This window comes from Gigantopelta aegis, chromosome 7 (genome assembly GCF_016097555.1).
Source record: "Gigantopelta aegis isolate Gae_Host chromosome 7, Gae_host_genome, whole genome shotgun sequence".
In the NCBI taxonomy this organism is placed as follows: Eukaryota; Metazoa; Mollusca; class Gastropoda; order Neomphalida; family Peltospiridae; genus Gigantopelta; species Gigantopelta aegis.
The window spans coordinates 26,003,480-26,026,599 of NC_054705.1; the positions used below are offsets into that span (position 1 = coordinate 26,003,480).

The window sequence follows — 23,120 nt, forward strand, 5'->3', positions numbered from 1 at the left end:
ACTCCGTGCATGGGTCTTTGCCTGTCTAAACCATTCAGTGCCCCATGACTGGTATATTATTGTATCAAAGACCATATGTGCTATCTTGTTTATAGACTCCGTGCATGGGTCTTTGCCTGTCTAAACCATTCAGTGCCCCATGACTGGTATATTATTGTATCAAAGACCATATGTGCTATCTTGTTTATAGACTCCGTGCATGGGTCTTTGCCTGTCTAAACCATTCAGTGCCCCATGACTGGTATATTATTGTATCAAAGACCATATGTGCTATCTTGTTTATAGACTCCGTGCATGGGTCTTTGCCTGTCTAAACCATTCAGTGCCCCATGACTGGTATATTATTGTATCAAAGACCATATGTGCTATCTTGTTTATAGACTCCGTGCATGGGTCTTTGCCTGTCTAAACCATTCAGTGCCCCATGACTGGTATATTATTGTATCAAAGACCATATGTGCTATCTTGTTTATAGACTCCGTGCATGGGTCTTTGCCTGTCTAAACCATTCAGTGCCCCATGACTGGTATATTATTGTATCAAAGACCATATGTGCTATCTTGTTTATAGACTCCGTGCATGGGTCTTTGCCTGTCTAAACCATTCAGTGCCCCATGACTGGTATATTATTGTATCAAAGACCATATGTGCTATCTTGTTTATAGACTCCGTGCATGGGTCTTTGCCTGTCTAAACCATTCAGTGCCCCATGACTGGTATATTATTGTATCAAAGACCATATGTGCTATCTTGTTTATAGACTCCGTGCATGGGTCTTTGCCTGTCTAAACCATTCAGTGCCCCATGACTGGTATATTATTGTATCAAAGACCATATGTGCTATCTTGTTTATAGACTCCGTGCATGGGTCTTTGCCTGTCTAAACCATTCAGTGCCCCATGACTGGTATATTATTGTATCAAAGACCATATGTGCTATCTTGTTTATAGACTCCGTGCATGGGTCTTTGCCTGTCTAAACCATTCAGTGCCCCATGACTGGTATATTATTGTATCAAAGACCATATGTGCTATCTTGTTTATAGACTCCGTGCATGGGTCTTTGCCTGTCTAAACCATTCAGTGCCCCATGACTGGTATATTATTGTATCAAAGACCATATGTGCTATCTTGTTTATAGACTCCGTGCATGGGTCTTTGCCTGTCTAAACCATTCAGTGCCCCATGACTGGTATATTATTGTATCAAAGACCATATGTGCTATCTTGTTTATAGACTCCGTGCATGGGTCTTTGCCTGTCTAAACCATTCAGTGCCCCATGACTGGTATATTATTGTATCAAAGACCATATGTGCTATCTTGTTTATAGACTCCGTGCATGGGTCTTTGCCTGTCTAAACCATTCAGTGCCCCATGACTGGTATATTATTGTATCAAAGACCATATGTGCTATCTTGTTTATAGACTCCGTGCATGGGTCTTTGCCTGTCTAAACCATTCAGTGCCCCATGACTGGTATATTATTGTATCAAAGACCATATGTGCTATCTTGTTTATAGACTCCGTGCATGGGTCTTTGCCTGTCTAAACCATTCAGTGCCCCATGACTGGTATATTATTGTATCAAAGACCATATGTGCTATCTTGTTTATTGGAAAGCCCACATAAAATATCATTTGCTGCTGTATAGTAGCATAATATCCTATATGTGTTGTTTGGTAGGAATATATCCGGTATATGTGCTGTTTGGAAGGAATATATCAGGTATATGTGCTGTTTGGAAGGAATATATCCTATATATGCAGCTGTTTTGTAGAAATATATCCTATATGCGGCTGTTTGGTATGAATATATGTTATATGTGCTGTTTGCATGGTATGAATATATCCTATATGTGGCTATTTGGTATGAATATATCCTATATGTGGCTATTTGGTATGAATATATCCTGTATGTGGCTATTTGGTATGAATATATCCTATATGTGGCTGTTTGGTAGGAATATATCCTATATCTGCTGTTTGGTAGGAATATATCCTACAAAGTATATGTGGCTGTTTTGTAGGAATATATCCTATATATATGCTGTTTAGTAGAAATATTTTATCCTATATATGTGCTGTTTGGTAGGAATATATCCTACAATGTATATGTGGCTGTTTGGTAGGACTGTTTGGTAGGAATATATCCTACATTTGTATATGTGGCTGTTTGGTAGGAATATATCCTATATGTGGCTGTTTGGTAGGAATATATCCTATATGTGGCTGTTTGGTAGGAATATATCCTATATGTGGCTGCAGTGGGTATCGTCTTCCATCATTTAGACCAGTTTGTTTTGTCAGGAGCACATTGATTTATTAACAATCGGCTATTGGATGTCAAACATTTGATAATATTAACATATGGTCTTAGAGAGGAAACCCGCTACATCTCCATTAGTAGCAAGGGACATTTTATAAGCATCATCCCACAGACAGGATAGCACTTGCCACAACCTTTGATATATCAGTCATAGTGCACATGCTGGAAAGAAATATCCCAATGGACAGGGATCGATACCAGACTGACGACACATCAGGCAAACGCTTTACGACTGGGCTACGTCCCTCCCCTCTAGACCATATATGTTACACACTGGTGGGAGGGAGACCATTATATGTTTTTAAATGCACATTTTGTTTTCACTCATGTCAGTGTTTGATGGAAATGTATTCAGTAGAGGTTCTACGTTGTCCTTACAGGGCTCGAATTTAACGGTGGCACCAACGGTAATTGCCGTCATTGAGATATAAATTGCCGTAGGTAGAGAGCATCACCGATAACACTTTTGTGCCATCGATAAACCTCCTGAACAGTGGCGAAATGTATACACCCGGTGTACATTATCTGCCAATATTTAACATTTGCACATTTAAAAGATGTCTGCATATAACAAGATAGCCATCGGTGGACTGTTTCACCCATTGCAATTCTTTTACAAACTGCTGTGGGAGACAAATTCTTAAGTTTAAGCCCTGTCATTATTCCCCTGTCATTATTCCCCTGTCATAAATGCCACATTCATTCACACCATGCACAAAAAATAATAAGAAAACAACTTTAAATAATTTTCTATCTTCTTTATTCATTAAAACTTTGTAAAAATTATTCATTAATAAATATACAATTTTTGGCACAGGGATATCGATCACAGTTAGTATGAAGGCCAGTTAAATAAATAACTATTTGATAAATAAAAACCTATTTTCAAAATATGTACACTGTATAAATTAGATAGAACAATTATCACTCAATAATTTTCAAGATAACCAAATATGAGGACAACTGAAGGCAACACACCGCCATTAGTTGTGTCGTTACTTGTAGCAGCTTAATATAGTCCGCTTTAGGATTATTATTTTTTACAAAATTCTGATATGGTTTTGAAATCTTTCTTTGATGATTAAAAGTACATGTAGTTTTGTTTGACCTCAGTAGTATTTAAATAACCCACTGGTTTGAAGTAACTTGTGTTATTCAGTGCTAACTGATGATAACTGTGCAAGTGGTATGGTGACACTTGTGTAACAGCAACATGGGGTGGTACTCTCACATGAAGGTGGTCACTGAAACATTTTGTGGTCGATCTATGTTGAATTTTTACACAGTACTTGTCAGTTGAGAGCACTCCCTAAGATTAGTAGTCACATGACCCTCTTGATAGTGTTGTATTTTTCACACAATATATTCTGACAGAAATTGTATTGAACTGCATGCAATAATTAATGGTGGTATGGAACCTGAAGGTCAGTTGAGAGAGAGACCTATATGCATTTCATGTCACTACGTTTGCTGAAATTTAATTAATTTAGGCATACAAGAGATGTGGGGTAGGTGTATATATTTATTTATTTAATTATTTTAATTTTTTATTACTAAGCTGCCAAATTTCCAAGTAACAAATGACCAAAGACAAACCAGTATTTGGAAAAGTGAAGTACATGTCACACTAATTACTACATAAACAACTCCAAACCAGTATTTGGAAAAGTGAAGTACATGTCACACTAATTACTACATAAACAACTCCTTTGTTTTTTAATTCATTATTTAAACGGCAGGGAATTATATGAACATATTGAAAGTGTGATGCTGATGTCAAACTCTTGACAAGTGATTTTAGCTGGTATAGCTGATCAGATTTGTTTAATTTGTAGGCCTATTTCCAGTGAAGGTTTAAGCATGCTGCCCCTTGCTTGTCTGAGCTGTAAGAGGTTAATCTTTGGTGGTTCATCATAGTGGGATTCCTATATTACATTGTCAGGCCATCGGTTACTCATTTTCCAGATACTAACTAGAAATTTGACACAAGATGGCTCATGGTAAAGTTTGAAAATCCACTAAAACTCATCTTGGGTCTCACATGGAAATTCAAGATGGTGGTCATTATCAGTGTGTCAGAATAATGACATTTACTGAACCCATTCATCGATTTTGAGTTCTCATTTTCTTTTTTTCTTTTTCATGACGAAGAGCCTTGAAAGCTGAAAGTGGCCACATGCAGTCATTTTCAAATGAGACTGGAGTAAGATAGTGCCTGTATTAAATGAGTTATGTCGTGAAAATGGCTTATGTTAATATGTGAAATTAAGTTAAACTAGTAAGATTATGATGCAGTGTTAACTATGTGTCATAAATAGCATTAAGCATGAATGATTTTTGTGCGTAATATATATATATATATATATATATATATATATATATATATATATATATATATATAGTGCTTGAACTTAAGTTTGCAAAAAGTAATGTTTACATATTAGAACTTATTTCTTTTAAAATCTGTTTAAACTGTATATATGAATTGTTATTTAATTAAATATATGTTTAGGTGTTAAAAAGTTAGAGTGAGTTGACTGACTTAAATATTGATACATTTATCTATTTAAAAATAAATACAATGCATAATTACTAAATTGAATAATAAAATAATGTCTGGCTAACATATTTTAGTTAATTGATTACATATGCTGCAGTCATGTTGGTTAGTATTTAGTGTGTATGTATAATGGGGGTGGCATGTTTGTGTGTGTGCGTAGAAGGATAGTGTGTGTGTAGAGGGATGGTGTGTGTGTGTGTGGAGGGATGACATATAAGGGGTACCGGGGTGTTTATGTACGTGTGTGTTTGAATGTGTGGTATGTATCTGTTAGTGTTAATAGGAACAGTCAAACATGATGGTGTGTGTGTGTGGAGGGCTGACATAAGAGGGGTACCGGGGTGTTTATGTACGTGTGTGTTTGAATGTGTGGTATGTATCTATTAGTGTTAATAGGAACAGTCAAACATGATGGTGTGTGTGTGTGTGGAGGGCTGACATATGAGGGGTACCGGGGTGTTTATGTACGTGTGTGTTTGAATGTGTGGTATGTATCTGTTAGTGTTAATAGGAACAGTCAAACATGAAGTGTCTACAACTGTTAGAACAGAATCTCTTTAATGTATAATATATATTCCATGTACCTTGACCAGATGTTCCTCTGATTGGAATCATTGTTTTGTTGTCTTCCCCTCAAGACTAATTAAGTATTTTGAAATAGGTCTTAGTTACCATAGTTACGTGTACATGTATATGGTAAAACAAGGTCAGTGTCACTGTTTTGGTGTCTTCCCCTCTAGACTAATTAAGTATTTTTGAAATAGGTCTTAGTTACCAGAATTACAAGGTCAATGTCACTGTTTTGGTCTTGCATGGTTCCTCTTCCTGATGGAATATTTTTGGAATGTTTTTTTTTTTTATGCTTTCTGAAACTTTATGTAGGAAAGCTCAATCAATGTCGTTGTTTTATTTGTTAAAGCTGGTTCCTGTTGTATTTTCAAGAGGTAATTGTACACCTATATAGTTATATAAGTCAGTTCTAGTTTAAGTACCGGTAGTCATTGTTTTTACGCCTGGTTTCCTTTTCTCAGTGAGTTTTTTCTGTAGTCGTATACAGAGGCTCGTGGTTTTGTTTCGGTCCTGTCTTCTATGTTTTTTCTTGTTCTTTCTCTTGCTTTGCGTTCACTTGCGGCATGTGAAAATGAAGTTGTGACGTTAGTCTGTGCCGGTCTTGTCCGTCTCTGCTCATTTCCATATGTCACAGATATTGGTGATGCCTTTGGGTTTCTGTTAACTGGACTTGGTGAACGATCATTGCTGCTGGAACGACCGTGGCTGTATGAACGACCTTTGCTAGGTGCTCGACCTTGGCTGGGTGAACGACCTTTGCTAGATGAACGACCTTTGCTGTATGAACGACCTTGGCTGGGTGAACGACCTTGACTGGGTGAACGACCTTTGCTCTTTCTCCGTCCACCAGGTGTTATACTTTTGTTGCTTCTTGATGATTTGTAAGATTTCATGGATTTCTTGTCCTCGTCATTGTCGTCGGAGAACCTAACACTTGCTCTGCTTCGGTTGAGATTTTTGATGGGAGGAAGTTTATCCGATGGCTGGTATTTTCCAAGAGCCAGCCTCTTTGCCTCGGTTCGTAACATTTGATTTTCTGTCCAATATTTACGTTTCTCGATCAGTAGCCGTCTTTTCTGCTCCTTCAAGTTTTCGTTTTCGTAATCCATTTTCTGATTCTTGATAAGCAGCTGTCGTTTCTCGCTGTCAAGTCTTCCTAGTTCTGCCCTGAGTTTGACGTTGGCCTCGTTTAATGTTTTATTTTCATACTGTAGTTTGCTTTTTCCATAAGCTCCATAATATCCTTGTATCTCTTTTTTGAGATGCTCATTTTCTGATGCAATCTTCTGAATATCCCTCGTCAGTTTGTGATTGATATCAAGAAGCCTCTTATTTTTGACATCGTAATTGTTCTTTTCACCCTCTAAATTATCCAACATTGATTCCATCCAGATGTTGTGGTCTTCCAGTTTTCGTCGTTCAACTTCAAGACTATCACGGAGCAATGCCGTTTTTCTGACGGCTTCTTCAAGCTTTTCCCGATCCGAATTTAAGGTGCGATTTTGTAGTTCCAAACTCCTGTTCTCCGATTCCAGAGCAATCAGTTCTTGTCGTTGTTCATTCTTCTCTCGTGACAACTGAGCTTTCTCTTTGGTCAGTTCTCGTTTCTCTTTCTCCAGAAGCTTGATGGTCGTCTGGGTCTCTTCAATCTTCTGTCGGAGCACGTTGGGCAGCTTCCCGCTTCCCCCCATCATGTGCACGCCCATCTTGTCATAGCAGTCCTGGATGACGTTCAACTCGATGAGCAGACTCTGCAGCTTCTTGACAGCATCATCGATGTCACTCTTTGACATGTCTGTCTCTTGCACTGTGAACAAAAAACAATAGCTCCTATTAAAATCTCCATTATGATTATACCCAACTGTTTTGTCTTTATTATGTATGATTAATTAAAATCTCCATTACGGTTATACCCAACTGTTTTGTCTTTATTATGTATGATTAATGGAAGTCTCCATTATGATTATACCCAACTGTTTTCTCTTTATTATGTAAGATTAATGGAAGTCTCCATTACGATTATACCCAACTGTTTTCTCTTTATTATGTATGATTAATTGAAGTCTCCATTATGATTATACCCATCTGTTTTCTCTTTATTAGGTATGAATAATTAAAATCTCCATTACTATTATACCCAACTGTTTACTCTTTATTAGGTATGATTAATTGAAGTCTCCATTACAATTATACCCATCTGTTTTTTCTTTATTAGGTATGAATAATTAAAATCTCCATTACGATTACTGTTTTCTCTTTATTAGGTATGATTAATTGAAGTCTCCATTACGATTATACCCATCAGTTTTGTCTTTATTATGTATGATTAATTAAAATCTCTCCAATGAAAGCAGAGAAATACCCCGAGATTACTATACAGCTCTTAAATAGTAGTTAATCAATTTTTGCTCTATTACTATATACAAACAATGGGCAGGATAAATGTTATAAAGTTCCATTTTACAGATGGATCATTTTCATGAGTTCTAGAAATTTTAAAACAGATTATGCCATACATATCTAATAGTTAACATATTTTCTTTTTAGTTAACACTGTTTAAAATGTTTGCAAAATGGTTTTATGGTATCACGGGTTGGCTGGAGATGAATGTAAAAGTTAGATAATTCATTCCTTTAGTACTTAAACTGCTATGCCACCCTGATAGTTATATTTATGAATTGTTTATCTTTATTTTGTTTTGTTAGAAGAGTTAAAGTTAAAGTGTGTTTTGTTTTATGATACCATTAACAGATTGATTTATTAATCATCGGCTGTTGGAAACCCGCTATATTTTTGTATTAGTAGCTAGAAATCTATATTCATATATTTACCATCCCACAGACAGGACAACACATACCACAGCATTTGATATACCAGTAATTGTGCACTGGCTGGAACACAAACTAACCTAATGGTCCCAGCAACAAGGATCGACCCTAGACTGACCGTGCGTCTATGTCCTGCCCATTGGTAAAAAATATCAGTGTGTAACAGACACACTGTAAAATATCAGAGTGTAACAGACACACTATAAAATATCAGTGTGTAACAGACACACTGTAAAATATCAGTGTATAACAGACACACTATAAAATATCAGTGTGTAACAGACACACTATAAAATATCAGTGTGTAACAGACACACTGTAAAATGTCAGTGTGTAACAGACACACTATAAAATCGCACAATAATTTTATTCTAAATTTGTGGTTATTATCCATCATTAAATTCACAAAAAATAACAAAGAATTCTTATAATTATATAATATAATATTATGTCAACACAACACATTAAGTTCAGAATGCACAAAATTCAGTTTCAGTTGTCCTTTCCATGACTGTTTCCATGCAGAAAGTGACATCATTATGAAAAATTAGACATCGTTATGATGTCTAATTTTTCATAATGATGTCACTTTCTGCATTTTACCGAAGATTATCTTCATTCAGTTTTTCATTGACATCATCCAGTGAGAATTATGAATGAATGTTTAACGACACCCCAGCACGAAAAATACATCGGCTATTGGGTGTCAAACTATGGTAATGCAAACAAACAAGGTGATGATCGACATCAATAGAAAAATTCAAGATTTAAATAAAAACAGTTTAATGAACTGTGCAAAAATACAAATACAAATATCACAGATAGATACTGACTTTTACTCAAAATTTCAATTTGTGCTGTATTGGCCATTCTCAACAAGAACGTTACACCCCTGCACCACAGTGAGGTTACAGCACGCGCAGGGTCCAGTGAGAATTAAATATTAAGTATTGGTATGACAGCAGAAAGTGTTTAATTAAATATTATTATACAGGGTTCAGAATGAGCAGTTGCCCATGCAATTATCCTGAAACAAACTTTATTAGCTATTGGCAACTAAATCTTTTACAGAGGTAGCCAGTCAGGCAACCATTAATTAACAAAATATGTATCTTTTCAACAAGCAAAATCTGATACAGTAAAAAGATTGGTGCACTATAACAAGTTATCTCCATTCAGTGTAATAGCTTTGAGTAATGAAAAAAGTATAGTATGTACCAATATACATATATTGGCCCAGGGTAGGGGTGTAACGATATACTTGAATATTCAGTTCATCTGTATCATAGTTACATTCGTATTTGTCACTCGCTGAACCGAATACATGAATACATGTATGTAATGCTGACTGTACAATTTAGGTTTCTAATTCACATTAACCAAAACGCAATACCGATTCGATGGTTTTGGTAATGAGCATATTTTGTTAGTGTTTGCAATGTAACTGCAATATGCAAGTGTTTAATTAGCTGATTAAAGCACAATAAATTTGTATAATTCTTAATGGGAACTCTGGCAATACAAATATGGTCTAAATTGATTAATACATATCAAAAAAACAAAACAGCCTTAAATTGCTGCACTTTCCTGTTAAAATGTGGACATGTTAGTGTTCCTTAAAAAGAACGTGATTCTGGACTAGACAATAGACACACCCATTATTAATCGGTTTTTATTTAAAAAAAAGTAAAATAAATACTATTCTTCCTTTCTGCAAAACCTGTTCAATTTTGTATTCATGGACATGAATACATATTCGTATTCATCACCTCACATTTGTGATATGTATTGTATTCACCACCATGTGTATTTAATTGTTACACCCCTAGATCAGGGATTATCGATAAAGTATGTTACATAAAGTACACAAAATTTTGAATATTTTAACCATCTCCCCCGTATACATATTTGTACTTTTGATCATTACCTTCTTCCTCTCATCTTCTCAAAAGTATACAAATATTATTTTGGCATGTGTACTCTGTTAGCATATCCCCATCTCCACTAAATACTCTTCATATCCAGTATATACTGCCTGAAACTCTTTTCCTCTCTGGATGTATGTACCTTATGGATGGCCCCTCGTGAAAACAGGACAGGAACAACTTGCATGTATTTCACCTGACCCTGCTATGCACAATGATCTTTTAAGTTAAGCAAGTCAGTGCACCACAACTGGTATATCAAAGGCTGCGGTATGTGCTATCCTGTCTGTGGGATGGTGCATATAAAAGATCCCTTGCTACTAATGGAAAAATGTTGCAGGTTTCCTTTCTCAGACTGTCAGAATCACCAAATGTTTGACATCCAATTGCCAATGATTAATAATGTTCTCTTGTGTCGTTAAACAAAACAAACTTTGTCTTTAACTTTGTTTTAAATAGTGTTTACCATTATGTATTAATTATTTTAATAACCTTTGAAGGATGAAAAATAAAATCATACAGTATTGTTACGCCCATTCTTCATTCATTTATTCAATCATACCTTCATTCATTCATTCATTCATTCATTCATTCATTGTACCAGGTCCATGAAACAAAACAATATGCTGATTTTATTAAAGATAATGTCTGTAACATTTTCTGTTTTTCTAATGAATAATTATTCAAAGTGCTCTAGTGGTGTCATTACACAAAACAAACTAAGTGTAAGTTAAGTGTGATTCGTGACTTCAGTGTTGACTGACCTTGGCCGTACAGCATGTTAAACTTTAATTGTAAGTTAAATGTGAGTCGTGACTACAGTGTTGACTGACCTCGGCCGTAAAGCATGTTAAACAAACTTTAAGTGTAAGTTAAGATTGAGTCATGACTACAGTGTGGACTAACCTCGGCCGTACAGCATGTTAAACAGACTTTAAGTGTAAGTTAAGATTGAGTCATGACTACATTGTTGACTGACCTCGGCCATACAGCATGGGGTCAAGCTCCTCGTTGATGATCTGTCTGAGTCGTGTGTTCACTTCGTCCAGTTCGGCGGCAGCGCGGTGGTCCGGGACGCTCACACGCAGAGCCTTGTCAGCCAGCTCATCCTTCATCACATGCGAAACGCGTGCAGTTATCTCCTCCTTTTGGCGCTCGGAGATCCGTGCGGTCAGCAGTGCCAGTGTAATCTTTTGACGAATACCTGTGGGATGTATACAAATAATAATTAGTGTAGCTAGAGGTGAGGTTATGTAGTCCTTGAAATCACAGTGCTGCCGCAAAAAAAGTTGTTCCACAACTGATTTGCAACATTTTTATAATTAGGGGATGACCCTACTATGTTTTCCGATTTGCGGACGTATATCGGTGGTTTTACTGTCGCAAATTTAGTTTTATTGGTGATGCGTTAGCGGAGCCAATAAAACGGTAAATTTGCGACTGTTTTGTGATTTGCACAAATCGGAAAACACAGTAGGGTTATCCCTATTCTAATTAAACTGTTTGTTGGTTGATTTTAAATAGGAAATTGCCACATTTTTAATAAGAATAAGCATATAAACGTCACCAGCTGGTGACATCATTAGGCAGCATTAACAGACGATGGGTGGTCGAACACTTAGGGGCTCTAACATACATTGTAGATGTGTAATTTGACATATTTGACATCTAGTGATTAGATAACGACTAATAAAGAATAATATATTCATTTCTGACATAAAAATGTCTCAGTATTTAACGACTTCTGTAGGCCTATGTAATATGAACGCTACAAAAATTGTCTTCATGACGTCATTACAAAACAACCCTGTTCTTTGCTTAAGCTATGACGTATTGCTGCCAGAAAATTCGCGACCGGTATAATGGTGATTTTACCACCTGAAATATTTAGTAGAGATCCAATCAGATTCCTTCTTACAAATGTGTTGAATTAGAATTATTATATCTGTACTAAATTGACGTCAGAAGATGATTTGAATTTTATCATCTTTTTTTTCCTTCACCGTATTATGTATTGGCCTGTCCTATCAGCCCTCAACATTAACTTTTCTGTCCTGGAGCCAGATGGTACCTAGCTAATTCTATTTTTTTAGGCACCAACTAGCAAATTTAGGAGCCATGTTTATATACCGGTATGTGTGTATGTTTGTATGTACATGTGTGTGTGTGTGCACGTGTAAACCATTGGTGCAAATATTAAAATACCTTGAAAAGCATGATATGTATCAGAGAAACATAATTATGCAATTTATATACATGTATATACTGGTTGACTAAGTATCTATAATTGTTTGTTGGGCCTTGATTGTAATAAAATCCTGAAGAAACAACTTTACTAAAATGCTATGCTTGACTGGCAGTCCTCCTATACACATCTATACAAAACACATAAAAGTATTTCATTGATGTACAATGTATGCCATTATAAATTTCATTTGAAAAGGTGTTTTTTGGGGGGTTGTATTTTTGTGTGTGTTTTTTTTTGGTTTTGTTCATTTTTCAGTTGCACATTAAAAAAGTTACAAGAGTAAGGTTTCATGTAATTAAATAGCTTAATTAATTTGATGCATATACAGATTATTAATATTATATCAATTATTTTCCTCACTGGTTTTTAATTATGCATTAATGATACATTTTATTTGTTCCAAATAAGTTTTTGACAAAAAGTACTTTCCATGGAAAAGGGTGTGTGTGTGTCAGTGGGTGTAAAATTGCTGCAATAAAAAAAGTTGACTGACATCCAGGTCTGCATTAATTTTTTCTTCAAGTTGTTAACTCGATTGTAATGATTTGTTAAAAAACATTTACTTTCCATTTAAATAAAGCATTTCATAAGGTGTACAACAAAATATTTTATAACTATTTAAATATCTTCTACTCTGATAATATTTACTTGTTAAAATTTTATTTTGATTTTGTGGCAAACACCTAGTTGTGGTCTATTTTCGTGGTGATCATATTATCGATGATGTAATGATTTATATCTCCACGAAATTGAAAACGAAGTGGATTTCGCCTATGCCTAAAATTAACAGGGTGAAGTTTGGTGATATACAGTGACTATCTCACGCAAATCGTCCTCTAGCATGACTCCTGCTGCTCTGTTCATATCAACTGGTTAGGTCACCAGAGGGATGCATGACCATATAAATGTTTTAGACAACTAATGAAAAATATGGTCGCATTTGTGACCTAATTGGTTGCAATGTAGAGGGTTGTCTATCAGAATTTACTAGGGTAGGGGTTTATTTGGGTGGTTTCCTTAACAATATAAAATACTTAATGTATTTTACTTGCCACAAGCATGGATTAAGACAAACAGAGGAAGAGAGGCAGAGACTTAGATGGGAGGTGGAGGAAACCGCCTGTTGTAAGCTACTGAAAGCAGCAAGGGATCACATACCACATCCTTTGATGTACCATAGTCATGGGGCACTGGTTGGGAGGGGATCCTACGACATACCAGACCCATAGCAAGTGCTCTACCACTGAGCTACACCCTGCCCGGATACCACTGCCATATATATTAAAAGTATTTTTGGGGGTCATAGTTTGATTCTGATATATGTTCACAAGTCCAGGGAATATTTTGTTAATATATTGCGATTTGCTGTGTACGTTTCAGAGATCACAACACAATTCTCAGGCCTCCAGATTTCATGGCAACAATCAATTCTGGTATTGTGTCAGTAGAGTGGGCACAATCACGGAACCAAACATCTGTTGTCCATCATCTTGTAACATATAAGGCCGAAATTTTTTTTTTTACTTGTTTCCTATTACATGCTGGAAAAATATAGGGTAGGTAGGTAGGAAAAACATTTTATTTTGGAAAATAATTTTATTTATGGATATTAAATAAAGGTGTTGACTACCGGTATCCAAAATAACCTCTGCATGTATAGAAATGCATTATGCAAACCAACAATACCATTCATCACAGTGTTTTCCCTAGAAATGAAGTACGGCATGGTAAAGTGACGTTTTGGGGGCATATTTTATGTCCAGTTTTAAATATAAGTGCTTTTTTTTTCCATTATGCAATTTTCAAAAGGCCAAAAACCGTATGGCCATTTTACTTTCTATATCTATTTCATAACTTAATTAAAAAAAGGAAATATGTAGTACTATCCACATAGGTGTGTTTAAAGGCTTCTTTTTACATGGGCAACTTATAAATTTATAAAAGGCAAGGCATTTTGATTTTGAGGGCAACATGGTGCTAACCTATCTGTGGGAGAGTACATACAAAAGACCCCTTGCTGTTTAATAATAGGCAGAAGGTTTACTCTCATACTAACACTTAACTTCTGTACTGGTCCAGGACAGACTTGGTTGAACCTTAATTGGATAGAAACCAGTAAATAAGTTACAACAATTTCTTTTAATGAAAACTGAAAAGAATGGTTCTATATTTATCTGTCCAACAATAACATTAAAAATTTTTTTTATGAATATTGTCTTTCCTAGTGTATCAAAGAAATGGTAGACTTACCAGTTTTATAATTTGCAATGTTAGTTTTATTCTGTATGCATCCAGTATTAAAGTACACACTTGGTTTGAAGCAATCAATTGGTCCAATGAATAGAAATGCAGGATGCTCAAACGAATGTTGAAAAGTAAAGTTTGTTTTATTTAACGACGCCACTAGAGCACATTGATTTTTATCTTTAATAACATCGGCTATTGGACGTCAAATACATGGTCATTCTGACACTGTTTTTAGCGGAAACCCACGAAGTTCCCAGTGACCACTTACAAAAAATAACGAAACGTATCGAGATCTTGCTGACATATTTAATCATTTGATTTGGCAGTAAACTCCATCAGTATCGTAAACATTCCCTCCCCTAGTTTATCAGAAGGTCACTAAATTTCTACAAGGCCAGTTTGTCGCTGGAGTAAATCATTAAATATAGTTATTATTATTATTATTATTAATCGGAACACCTCGCTACGCTAGATGTAGAGTAAATCGGAAAAGATCGCATATATTCGTGAAAACAATTTTCCGACTCTTCGCCCGATATCTCACAAAAATTACCGAACTTCATTTGAAGGGAAGTAACTCCATCAATCAATTGTTAGAAGAAAACATTTCGTTGCTAACGGGTCGCCAATAAAATTAAATTTGCGACAGTAAAACCACCGATATATGTCCAGAAATCGGAATGACACCAAATTAGTGCTTGTGATAGTTTTGGAATGTTTTCGTAGAAATCGTTGTAATATTAAAAAAAAAATTTGGATATACAAAAAAAGTTTTAGGGTCGGTCGGGTAACCGGAAACAAACAACATTTTATGATACACCTAATCCATCATTAGCATCAGGGATGCACAAATCGGTTGTCTGCATGCCCAGGATAACCAAAATATACTCTTCAAAAGAAGAAACGCAAAACCACATTGTCGTAACATTTGGAGAATTGATTTAATTATTGAATGGTGAGTCCGATAATTACCAAATGTTGCAGGATTGTTCACAATTCACTCTAGTCCATTGTGAGTAAGTGATAGGACACACCACCAAGGTCAAGGTCATCTGGAGTCGATACCGGGTGTGGCCTCCGCGTGTGTTGACAACTGCCTGGCACCGCCTGCCCATTGAAGCAACCAGAGTACGGATGACATCCCGGGGGATGGTGGCCCACTCGGCCTGCAAGGCTGCTGCCAGCTCGGGCAGGGTCTGGGGCTGTGGTTGTCGCTGTCGGAGGCGTCGGTCCAACTCGTCCCATAGATGCTCATTTGGGTTCAAATCCGGTGATATCGATGGCCAAGGAAGGACATTAATGTTGTTGTTCTGTAGGAAAGCCGTTGTGAGACGTGCTGTGTGAGGCCTGGCGTTGTCATGTTGGAACACTGCGTTGGCGTTGGCCATAACTGGAACGATGTGTGGCCGGAGGATCTGGTCAATGTAGCCCTGTGCATTCAGGTTGCCCTGCACGTGGACCAGGTCAGTTCTGCCAGTGTGTGAGATGGCTGCCCACACCATGACACTACCCCCGCCGAATCTGTCCACTTCCTGCACGCAGTTTGCCGCATAACGTTCACCACGACGCCTATACACGCGACATCTTCCATCATGACGTCGGAGCAGAAATCGGGACTCGTCACTGAACCACACCTGTCTCCATCGCAGTTGAGGCCATTGTCGATGAATCTGGCACCACTGCAGTCGGAGTCGACGGTGTTGTGGTGTTAAGATGACACCTCGAACTGGACGTCTGGCACGAATTCCTACCTCACGTAGGCGGTTCCGTACTGTCTGGTCGGATATCCAGCGCAAACCTGGTATTGCTGCGGCTGTGGAGGTGGCAGTAGTCAATCGTTCCCGAAGGTGGCGTACCCGGATGTAGCGGTCCTGCCCGGGGGTAGTGACCCGTGGTCGACCGGATCTAGGGAGGTCACGTGTTGATCCATGTTGCTGGTAACGGTCCCACAGTCTGGAGATGGTGCTTGGGGACACATGGAATGCCCTGGCAACAGCTGTTCTGGATTCGCCTGCATCTAGTCGGCCGATGGCATTGTTTCTCTGCGGTTCACTGAGACGTGGCATGTCCTGGATTGTCAACTGTCGGCCAGATACAGAGGCCAGGCAAGCGAACACCCTGCACTTTTATACTGTCGGTGTTCATGTTGCACGTGCAGACAACGCACGTGCAGTGGTGACATGGTTTGCACGTGGCTGCGTTTTTGCGAATATTCACATTTTGGAACTTTATTGTACAGTAGCTGCGTTTTATCAAATGTAACCGTGGGAATGTGTTTGGGACATGCAATGACCTTATATTCACAAAGCATGAACCGGTAGGAAACATAAAATCGGAGTTATAACCCATTTGTACCCTTTTGCGTTTCTTTTTTTGAAGAGTATATATTAAAATCAACCATTCTTTGTCAAACAGTTGCCCAATGGGCAACCAAAAAAATCATAAAACAAATAAAATGAAAAACAAAACTTGACGACACTCGGACAGTCACGGGCAATTCAAAAGTATTGGCACTGACAACTTGACTGACAGGCGATATAAATATCCACCCTAACACTGCCATCTACTCAGTGTCCACCGTGCATGATTTTGGCAGGAGGTGTTTGGAAAAGCTATATGCCAGATATTTTGTCTCCGAAACTAGCTGGTTCCTACCAATTCTCGCTACAAAATATTTCCTATTCACCCTAAAAACCTTGTTGACATATCCCAATACTGATGATTTGTGCTTACTGAGTGTGACTTTTTTTTAGACACCATATCTGGCAAGCTTTAGTCTAATTAATAATGAAATATTTCTTAAATGTTGTCATTATTAACTTTACTTCAAAACGAGTTCTACATTTTGTAAAACATGTTTTTCATGTTTTAAGTTCTTCGTACATGTATTTTCATGAATTAAATTGTATTTTTGTTAAATAGTTTAGTAATATCGTGAGTATAAAATAGGTATTTGGTGGCGAAATAATCCGGATAGGGATAAACTAATAGTACTAAGTAGGGTCGATTTGACATGAGACAAAATGTTTGGTATCACTGAAAATGCGGATCAGGCCTGCTAATCATGATCGTCATGTGTACACTGTTTTACAGAGTATTCCCACGCTTTCTTACTCTAAGGAGCCGTTCAACAATTAAGCAATTCCTGTGGCATTTTGCATCATTGGAATTGTATGCGTTATTGAATGGTGGGGGTTGTTTGCTCAGAATTATGTATCCTTTTAAAAACAATATCTTGTAATATTACTCGTGTTTAATTTCTTCGATCTCCTACACAGAGGTTATAATTAAGCAGTCGTTAAAAATTTGTGCTGAATAATGTTGGCTAAAGTACGTCACAATCTTTGGGAATGGATGATGCAGCCATTGAAATGAGCATTACATAATTTTAGAGTGTTCATGTCCTTTTTTGGAGGTGGTGAAGTTTATGTGTGCGTGTGTGTGTGTGTGTGTGTGTGTGTGTGTGTGTGTGTGTGCATTACACAATGTTGTGATAGGGAGGGGATATAAAAGTCCGATTTGTATCTGTCAGGTAATTGTTGACAGTTCAAAATTATATTTATAAAACTTTTATGAAATATGTGGGCAACCAAGAGATGATGTTGGGCAACCAAACTTCAGCTACTGGTGGGCAACCATCACAATTTCACGTTTGTGCACCCCTGACCATGACTACCAAACATTTGTTGCCCATCACCTTGTAACATATAACCCACCATTACCATGACTACCAAACATCTGTTACCCATCACCATGTAACATACAATGTACCCACCATTACCATGACTACCAAACATCTGTTACCCATCGCTTTGTAACGTATAACCCACCATTACCATGACACCCAAACATCTGTTACCCATCATCTTGTAACATATAACCCACCATTACCATGACTACCAAACATCTGTTACCCATCACCTTGTAACATATAACTCACCATTACCATGACTACCAAACATCTGTTACCCATCACCTTGTAACATGCAATGTACCCACCATTACCATGACTACCAAACATCTGTTACCCATCGCCTTGTAACATACAATGTACCCACCATTACCATGACTACCAAACATCTGTTACCCATCACCTTGTAACATATAATCCACCATTACCATGACCACCAAACATCTGTTACCCATCACCTTGTAACATGCAATGTACCCACCATTACCATAACTACCAAACATCTGTTACCCAATACCTTGTAACATACAATGTACCCACCATTACCATGACTACCAAACATCTGTTACCCATCATCTTGTAACATATACAACCCACCATTGCCATGACTACCAAACATATGTTACCCATCACCTTATAACATATACAACCCACCATTACCATGACTACCAAACATCTGTTACCCATCACCTTGTAACATATAATCCACCATTACAGTGACTACCAAACATCTGTTGCCCATCACCTTGTAACATACAATGTACCCACCATTACCATGACTACCAAACATCTGTTACCCATCATCTTGTAACATATACAACCCACCATTACCATGACTACCAAACATCTGTTACCCATCACCTTGTAACATATAACCCACCATTACCATGACTACCAAACATCTGTTGCCCATCACCTTGTAACATACAATGTACCCACCATTACCATGACTACCAAACATCTGTTGCCCATCATCTTGTAACATACAATATAGCCACTATTACCATGACTACCAAACATCTGTTACCCATCATCTTATAACATATATGCCTCAGACCACAGTTATGTTGCCATGTGGTTGACCAAAATCCAGAAATATGTCCGGCAAATAGTCTGCTGTTTGACTGTGATTATTTCATGGCAGACTGCTTTGAAATGGCAATTATTAGACTGAAGTTGACAGGGGAAACCATGTAGTTTGCAAACATGTGTAACTTGTTGACATTGAAGACTTGTTTGTGGTAATTCCGGCCCATGCAAAAGTAGTTAGTTTTTTGTGTAAAATGGGTGTACTCCAGCCAGGTTTAGTGGATGTGTTTGTTTAAACCAATATCCTGGGATGTTGTCTAAAGTGACTAACCTTTTTCTGCTTTAAGTACTCTTTTCTCCTCATCCTTGAGTCCCTGTCTGAGACGGGCGGAGAGCCAGCGATAAGGTCGACGCAGAACACGCAGAAACGTGTCAAACGCTTTGTCATCCTTAGTTACCAAGACTTCCACAAACATCCTCATCTGTTCCTTTCCATACTGAGACTATAACACAAACATAGGTACGCGATCTTCAGCATTTCTTTAATATGATTAGAGTTAACAAAGATATTAGACCCTTTAATATAATTAGAACAAACTAATGTAAGATAATATACATATTCATGTGATTATAATAAATTAAAATAATTCATGATGTACCTTAATAGTATGGATTATAAACATTTATTAGCTATTTAAAAATATATTGATTAACCTATTGATTTATACTTATTTTGTTTACTTTATATCATAAATGGTCAATTTTGGTTTTTTTCATTTGCCTTGTTTTCCCTTGTTTATTTGGAGGGGTGGTGCTGGTCTATGTACTTATTAATATTATTTGTTACACACCTGTTGGTGAGAACATCTTTCATTCTTTATAACACACACCAGTAACAAACGTGTGTTATTGATTTAAAGATCTGTGATTGGCAGCTCCTAGGTCACTACAGCCATACCATCCAAGGAAAAAGTTAAAATTTGTTTTGTTTAAAGACACTACTAAAGCACATTGATTTATTAATCATCGGCTATTAGATGTCAAACAACTGGTAGAGAGGAAACCAGCTACATTTTTCCATTTATATGCACCATCCCACAGACAGGTCAGCAAGCACGATCAAAATGAATAGCTCTGCATATACTTACCATTTGTGACACCCAATAGCCGATGTGTATTTTTGTGCTGGTGTATCGTTAAACATTCATTCATTCATTCATGTAACTTAACCTGAAACTGATTGCTCTGTGGTCGTCATACCTACATGTATGTTGGCTACAAGCTAGCTTTTGCTGGTAAGATATGTTTTCAAACAATTTGTACTTATATAAATGGTATCTAACAGCTACTCATATGTCATGTGTCATGTCATAGGGTTTCACATGCACATTCAGAACAGGCGGTCGTAGCACACACGTCCATGGCGCAGGGGACCACCCGCGCTGGCAAGTGCAAGGGAGCACCTCCAGCCTGACCAGCATCGGTAGCAGGCGGGGTCACTCATATAGTATTCTCTGTTTATATTTACAATGGAAAGTGAAACAAGTATTTTTGATAGTCATGGGGAATGCTTAGTTAGTTGTTTGGATTGTTGAGAGCATTCTGTCAATTTTGGCTTGTATATAATTTTAAAGCTGACTGTTTGGAGAACAGTATGGAGACGTGCCTGTTTGGAGTGTTTCTCTGGTTCTGTGAACTTACATGTAATTTTAAAACTATCTATGAGAACATTGTGGAGACTAGGAATGGGACGATTAATTGCAGTTCACGAAAATTGCGGTAACTGTTTTAGGCCCATGCACTATTTTATTAATTTGCTTACTGTGGTTTATTTACATTTTCTTTTATGGTATATATACATAAACGTTTCAGCACATTGCTGGTAATCCCAATGACCAGTATTTCGGCCAATCACAGTGCTCGATTCCCTTACACCTGACATATTTGCATGGACGACAGTGGCAGCCCTAGATCCCACTCTGAACCTGCACCGAACCCGCAAAGTTACTGCATGATAAAAATGCTATTTTTGTTTTCTAATCTAGATATAGTTTTATATTTACAATTATTTTACAATTGACCATTGAAAATAAAATGTCTTGCTCTTAAAATAGTTTACTAAAATGTATGTATGATAGCTGGCGTACTTGTACTACTTGTGGAAAGTATTGTGAATAAATTGAACTGTTGACCAAATATCGAAAATTTAATTGAAAATAAACCCCCTGAATCGTCCCATCGCTAGTGGAGACGTGCCTGTATGGAGTGTATCTCTGGTTCTGTGAACAAGGACTCCATGTCTGGCCAGACCTTGTTGATATCCACGCTGTCTTGAATGGCCTTGTGGTAGTTGAGCAGGGTCGCCTGTTTTCTCGGATCCATGGCGAAGGTCTCTGTGTTTTTCTCCCTGTGTTATTAACCAAATATCTTGTCTCTGTTATTATTGTCTGCTTCTGCAATTATAATGTTTATTATTACAGGCTTAAAATTTTATTACGGCACCAGCGGCAAGTGCCGTGATTGCCAGTGCTTCTGGTTTGAAAATCGATGGCGAACAATAAACTGCTCTTCAGAAATTAAGGAGGTGAGCAATTGCTCTCAGTGTGTCAGTGGAAACCAAATCTGCAAAATATTGTTAGAGGTTTTCGCCCATGTGGATACATGAGTGAGAGCAATTGCTCTCAGTGTGTCAGTGGAAACCAAATCTGCAAAATATTGTTAGAGGTTTTCGCCCATGTGGATACATGAGTGAGAGCAATTGCTCTCAGTGTGTCAGTGGAAACCAAATCTGCAAAATATTGTTAGAGGTTTTCGCCCATGTGGATACATGAGTGAGAGCAATTGCTTGGACAAATCATAAGGACTGTATTGCCTTCCAAGGTGCCCTAACTGGTTTACTTTTATGACTTTTCCATTGGCTTAAATAATGTTTGTCTGAAAAAAGTTGCCTTATGCCCCTCCTTTGAAAGAAAGTATTGCCTTGGTGCTCCTCCAACATGCCTTGGTGCCCTAATTTTGTTACTAGTCCCCTAGTGGTCCAACCAGATCAGACTATATAGGTGTCATCGCCATCCTTCCTGATGTTTTTTTAACAATGCCTGGACACATTGAGCGGAAATTTTGTGTATGGCTTTATCATGTTCTGTTATAGATAAGTTTACCCATTTGAACTTAGAAGATATGAAAATTCAGTCATTGTTATTATACATGTCTGGGCTGTGTTGAGGACAGCTAGGGGTTAGTGGTTACTGGGAGATAAGACGCTGTAGTAGACATACAACTCTACATTGAGCTTGCACTCAGTTTGGGTTCATGTCGGTACTGAGATATGAACCCAGAACTTACAGGCATTGAAGCTGGGCTGGTTTTTTAGGCTTCTGCTGAATGGTAAAAACAGAGCTTGGTAAAGTATGGAAGGAAGGAAGGAAATATTATTAGTTTATTTAATGACGCACTCAACACATTTTATTTACGGTTATATGGCGACGGACATATGGTTAAGGACCACACAGATATTGAGGTAGGAAACCTGCTGTCACCACTTCATGGCCTACTCTTTTTGATTAGCAGCAAGGGATCTTTTATATGCACTATCCCATAGACAGGATAGCACATACCACGCCATTTTGATGTACCAGTCGTGGTGCACTGGCTGGAGCGAGAAATAGCCCAATGGGCCCACTGAAGGGGATCGAT

The 23,120-nt window shown here is 37.5% G+C and overlaps 2 protein-coding genes across 5 annotated transcripts in view; one reads left to right on the forward strand and one right to left on the reverse strand.

The window, feature by feature from the left end:
- The window catches only part of LOC121376761 (coiled-coil domain-containing protein 73-like), a 173,194-nt gene that overhangs the window by 35,385 nt on the left and 114,689 nt on the right, over positions 1-23,120 (forward strand). The gene's annotated exons all lie outside the window — the stretch shown is intronic.
- On the reverse strand, positions 3,069-20,543 carry LOC121376763 (coiled-coil domain-containing protein 158-like). The gene is made up of 3 exons (XM_041504536.1): positions 19,756-20,543; positions 11,189-11,413; positions 3,069-7,262 (listed from the first exon to the last, which is right to left on the reverse strand). The coding sequence occupies exons 1-3, from the start codon at positions 19,904-19,906 to the stop codon at positions 5,893-5,895; spliced, it is 1,746 nt and encodes a 581-aa protein (XP_041360470.1). The 5' UTR covers positions 19,907-20,543; the 3' UTR covers positions 3,069-5,892.

What these genes read in the sequence shown, in the direction of transcription:
- LOC121376763 (XM_041504536.1), bottom strand. Translation starts at nt 19,906, where the DNA reads ATGAGGATGTTTGTGGAAGTCTTGGTAACTAAGGATGACAAAGCGTTT. An exon ending in AGTACTTAAAGCAGAAAAAG is followed by an intron (nt 11,414 to 19,755) that starts GTTAGTCACTTT and finishes TACATCCCACAG; the next exon opens with GTATTCGTCAAAAGATTACA. An exon ending in CCCCATGCTGTATGGCCGAG is followed by an intron (nt 7,263 to 11,188) that starts GTCAGTCAACAA and finishes TTTTGTTCACAG; the next exon opens with TGCAAGAGACAGACATGTCA.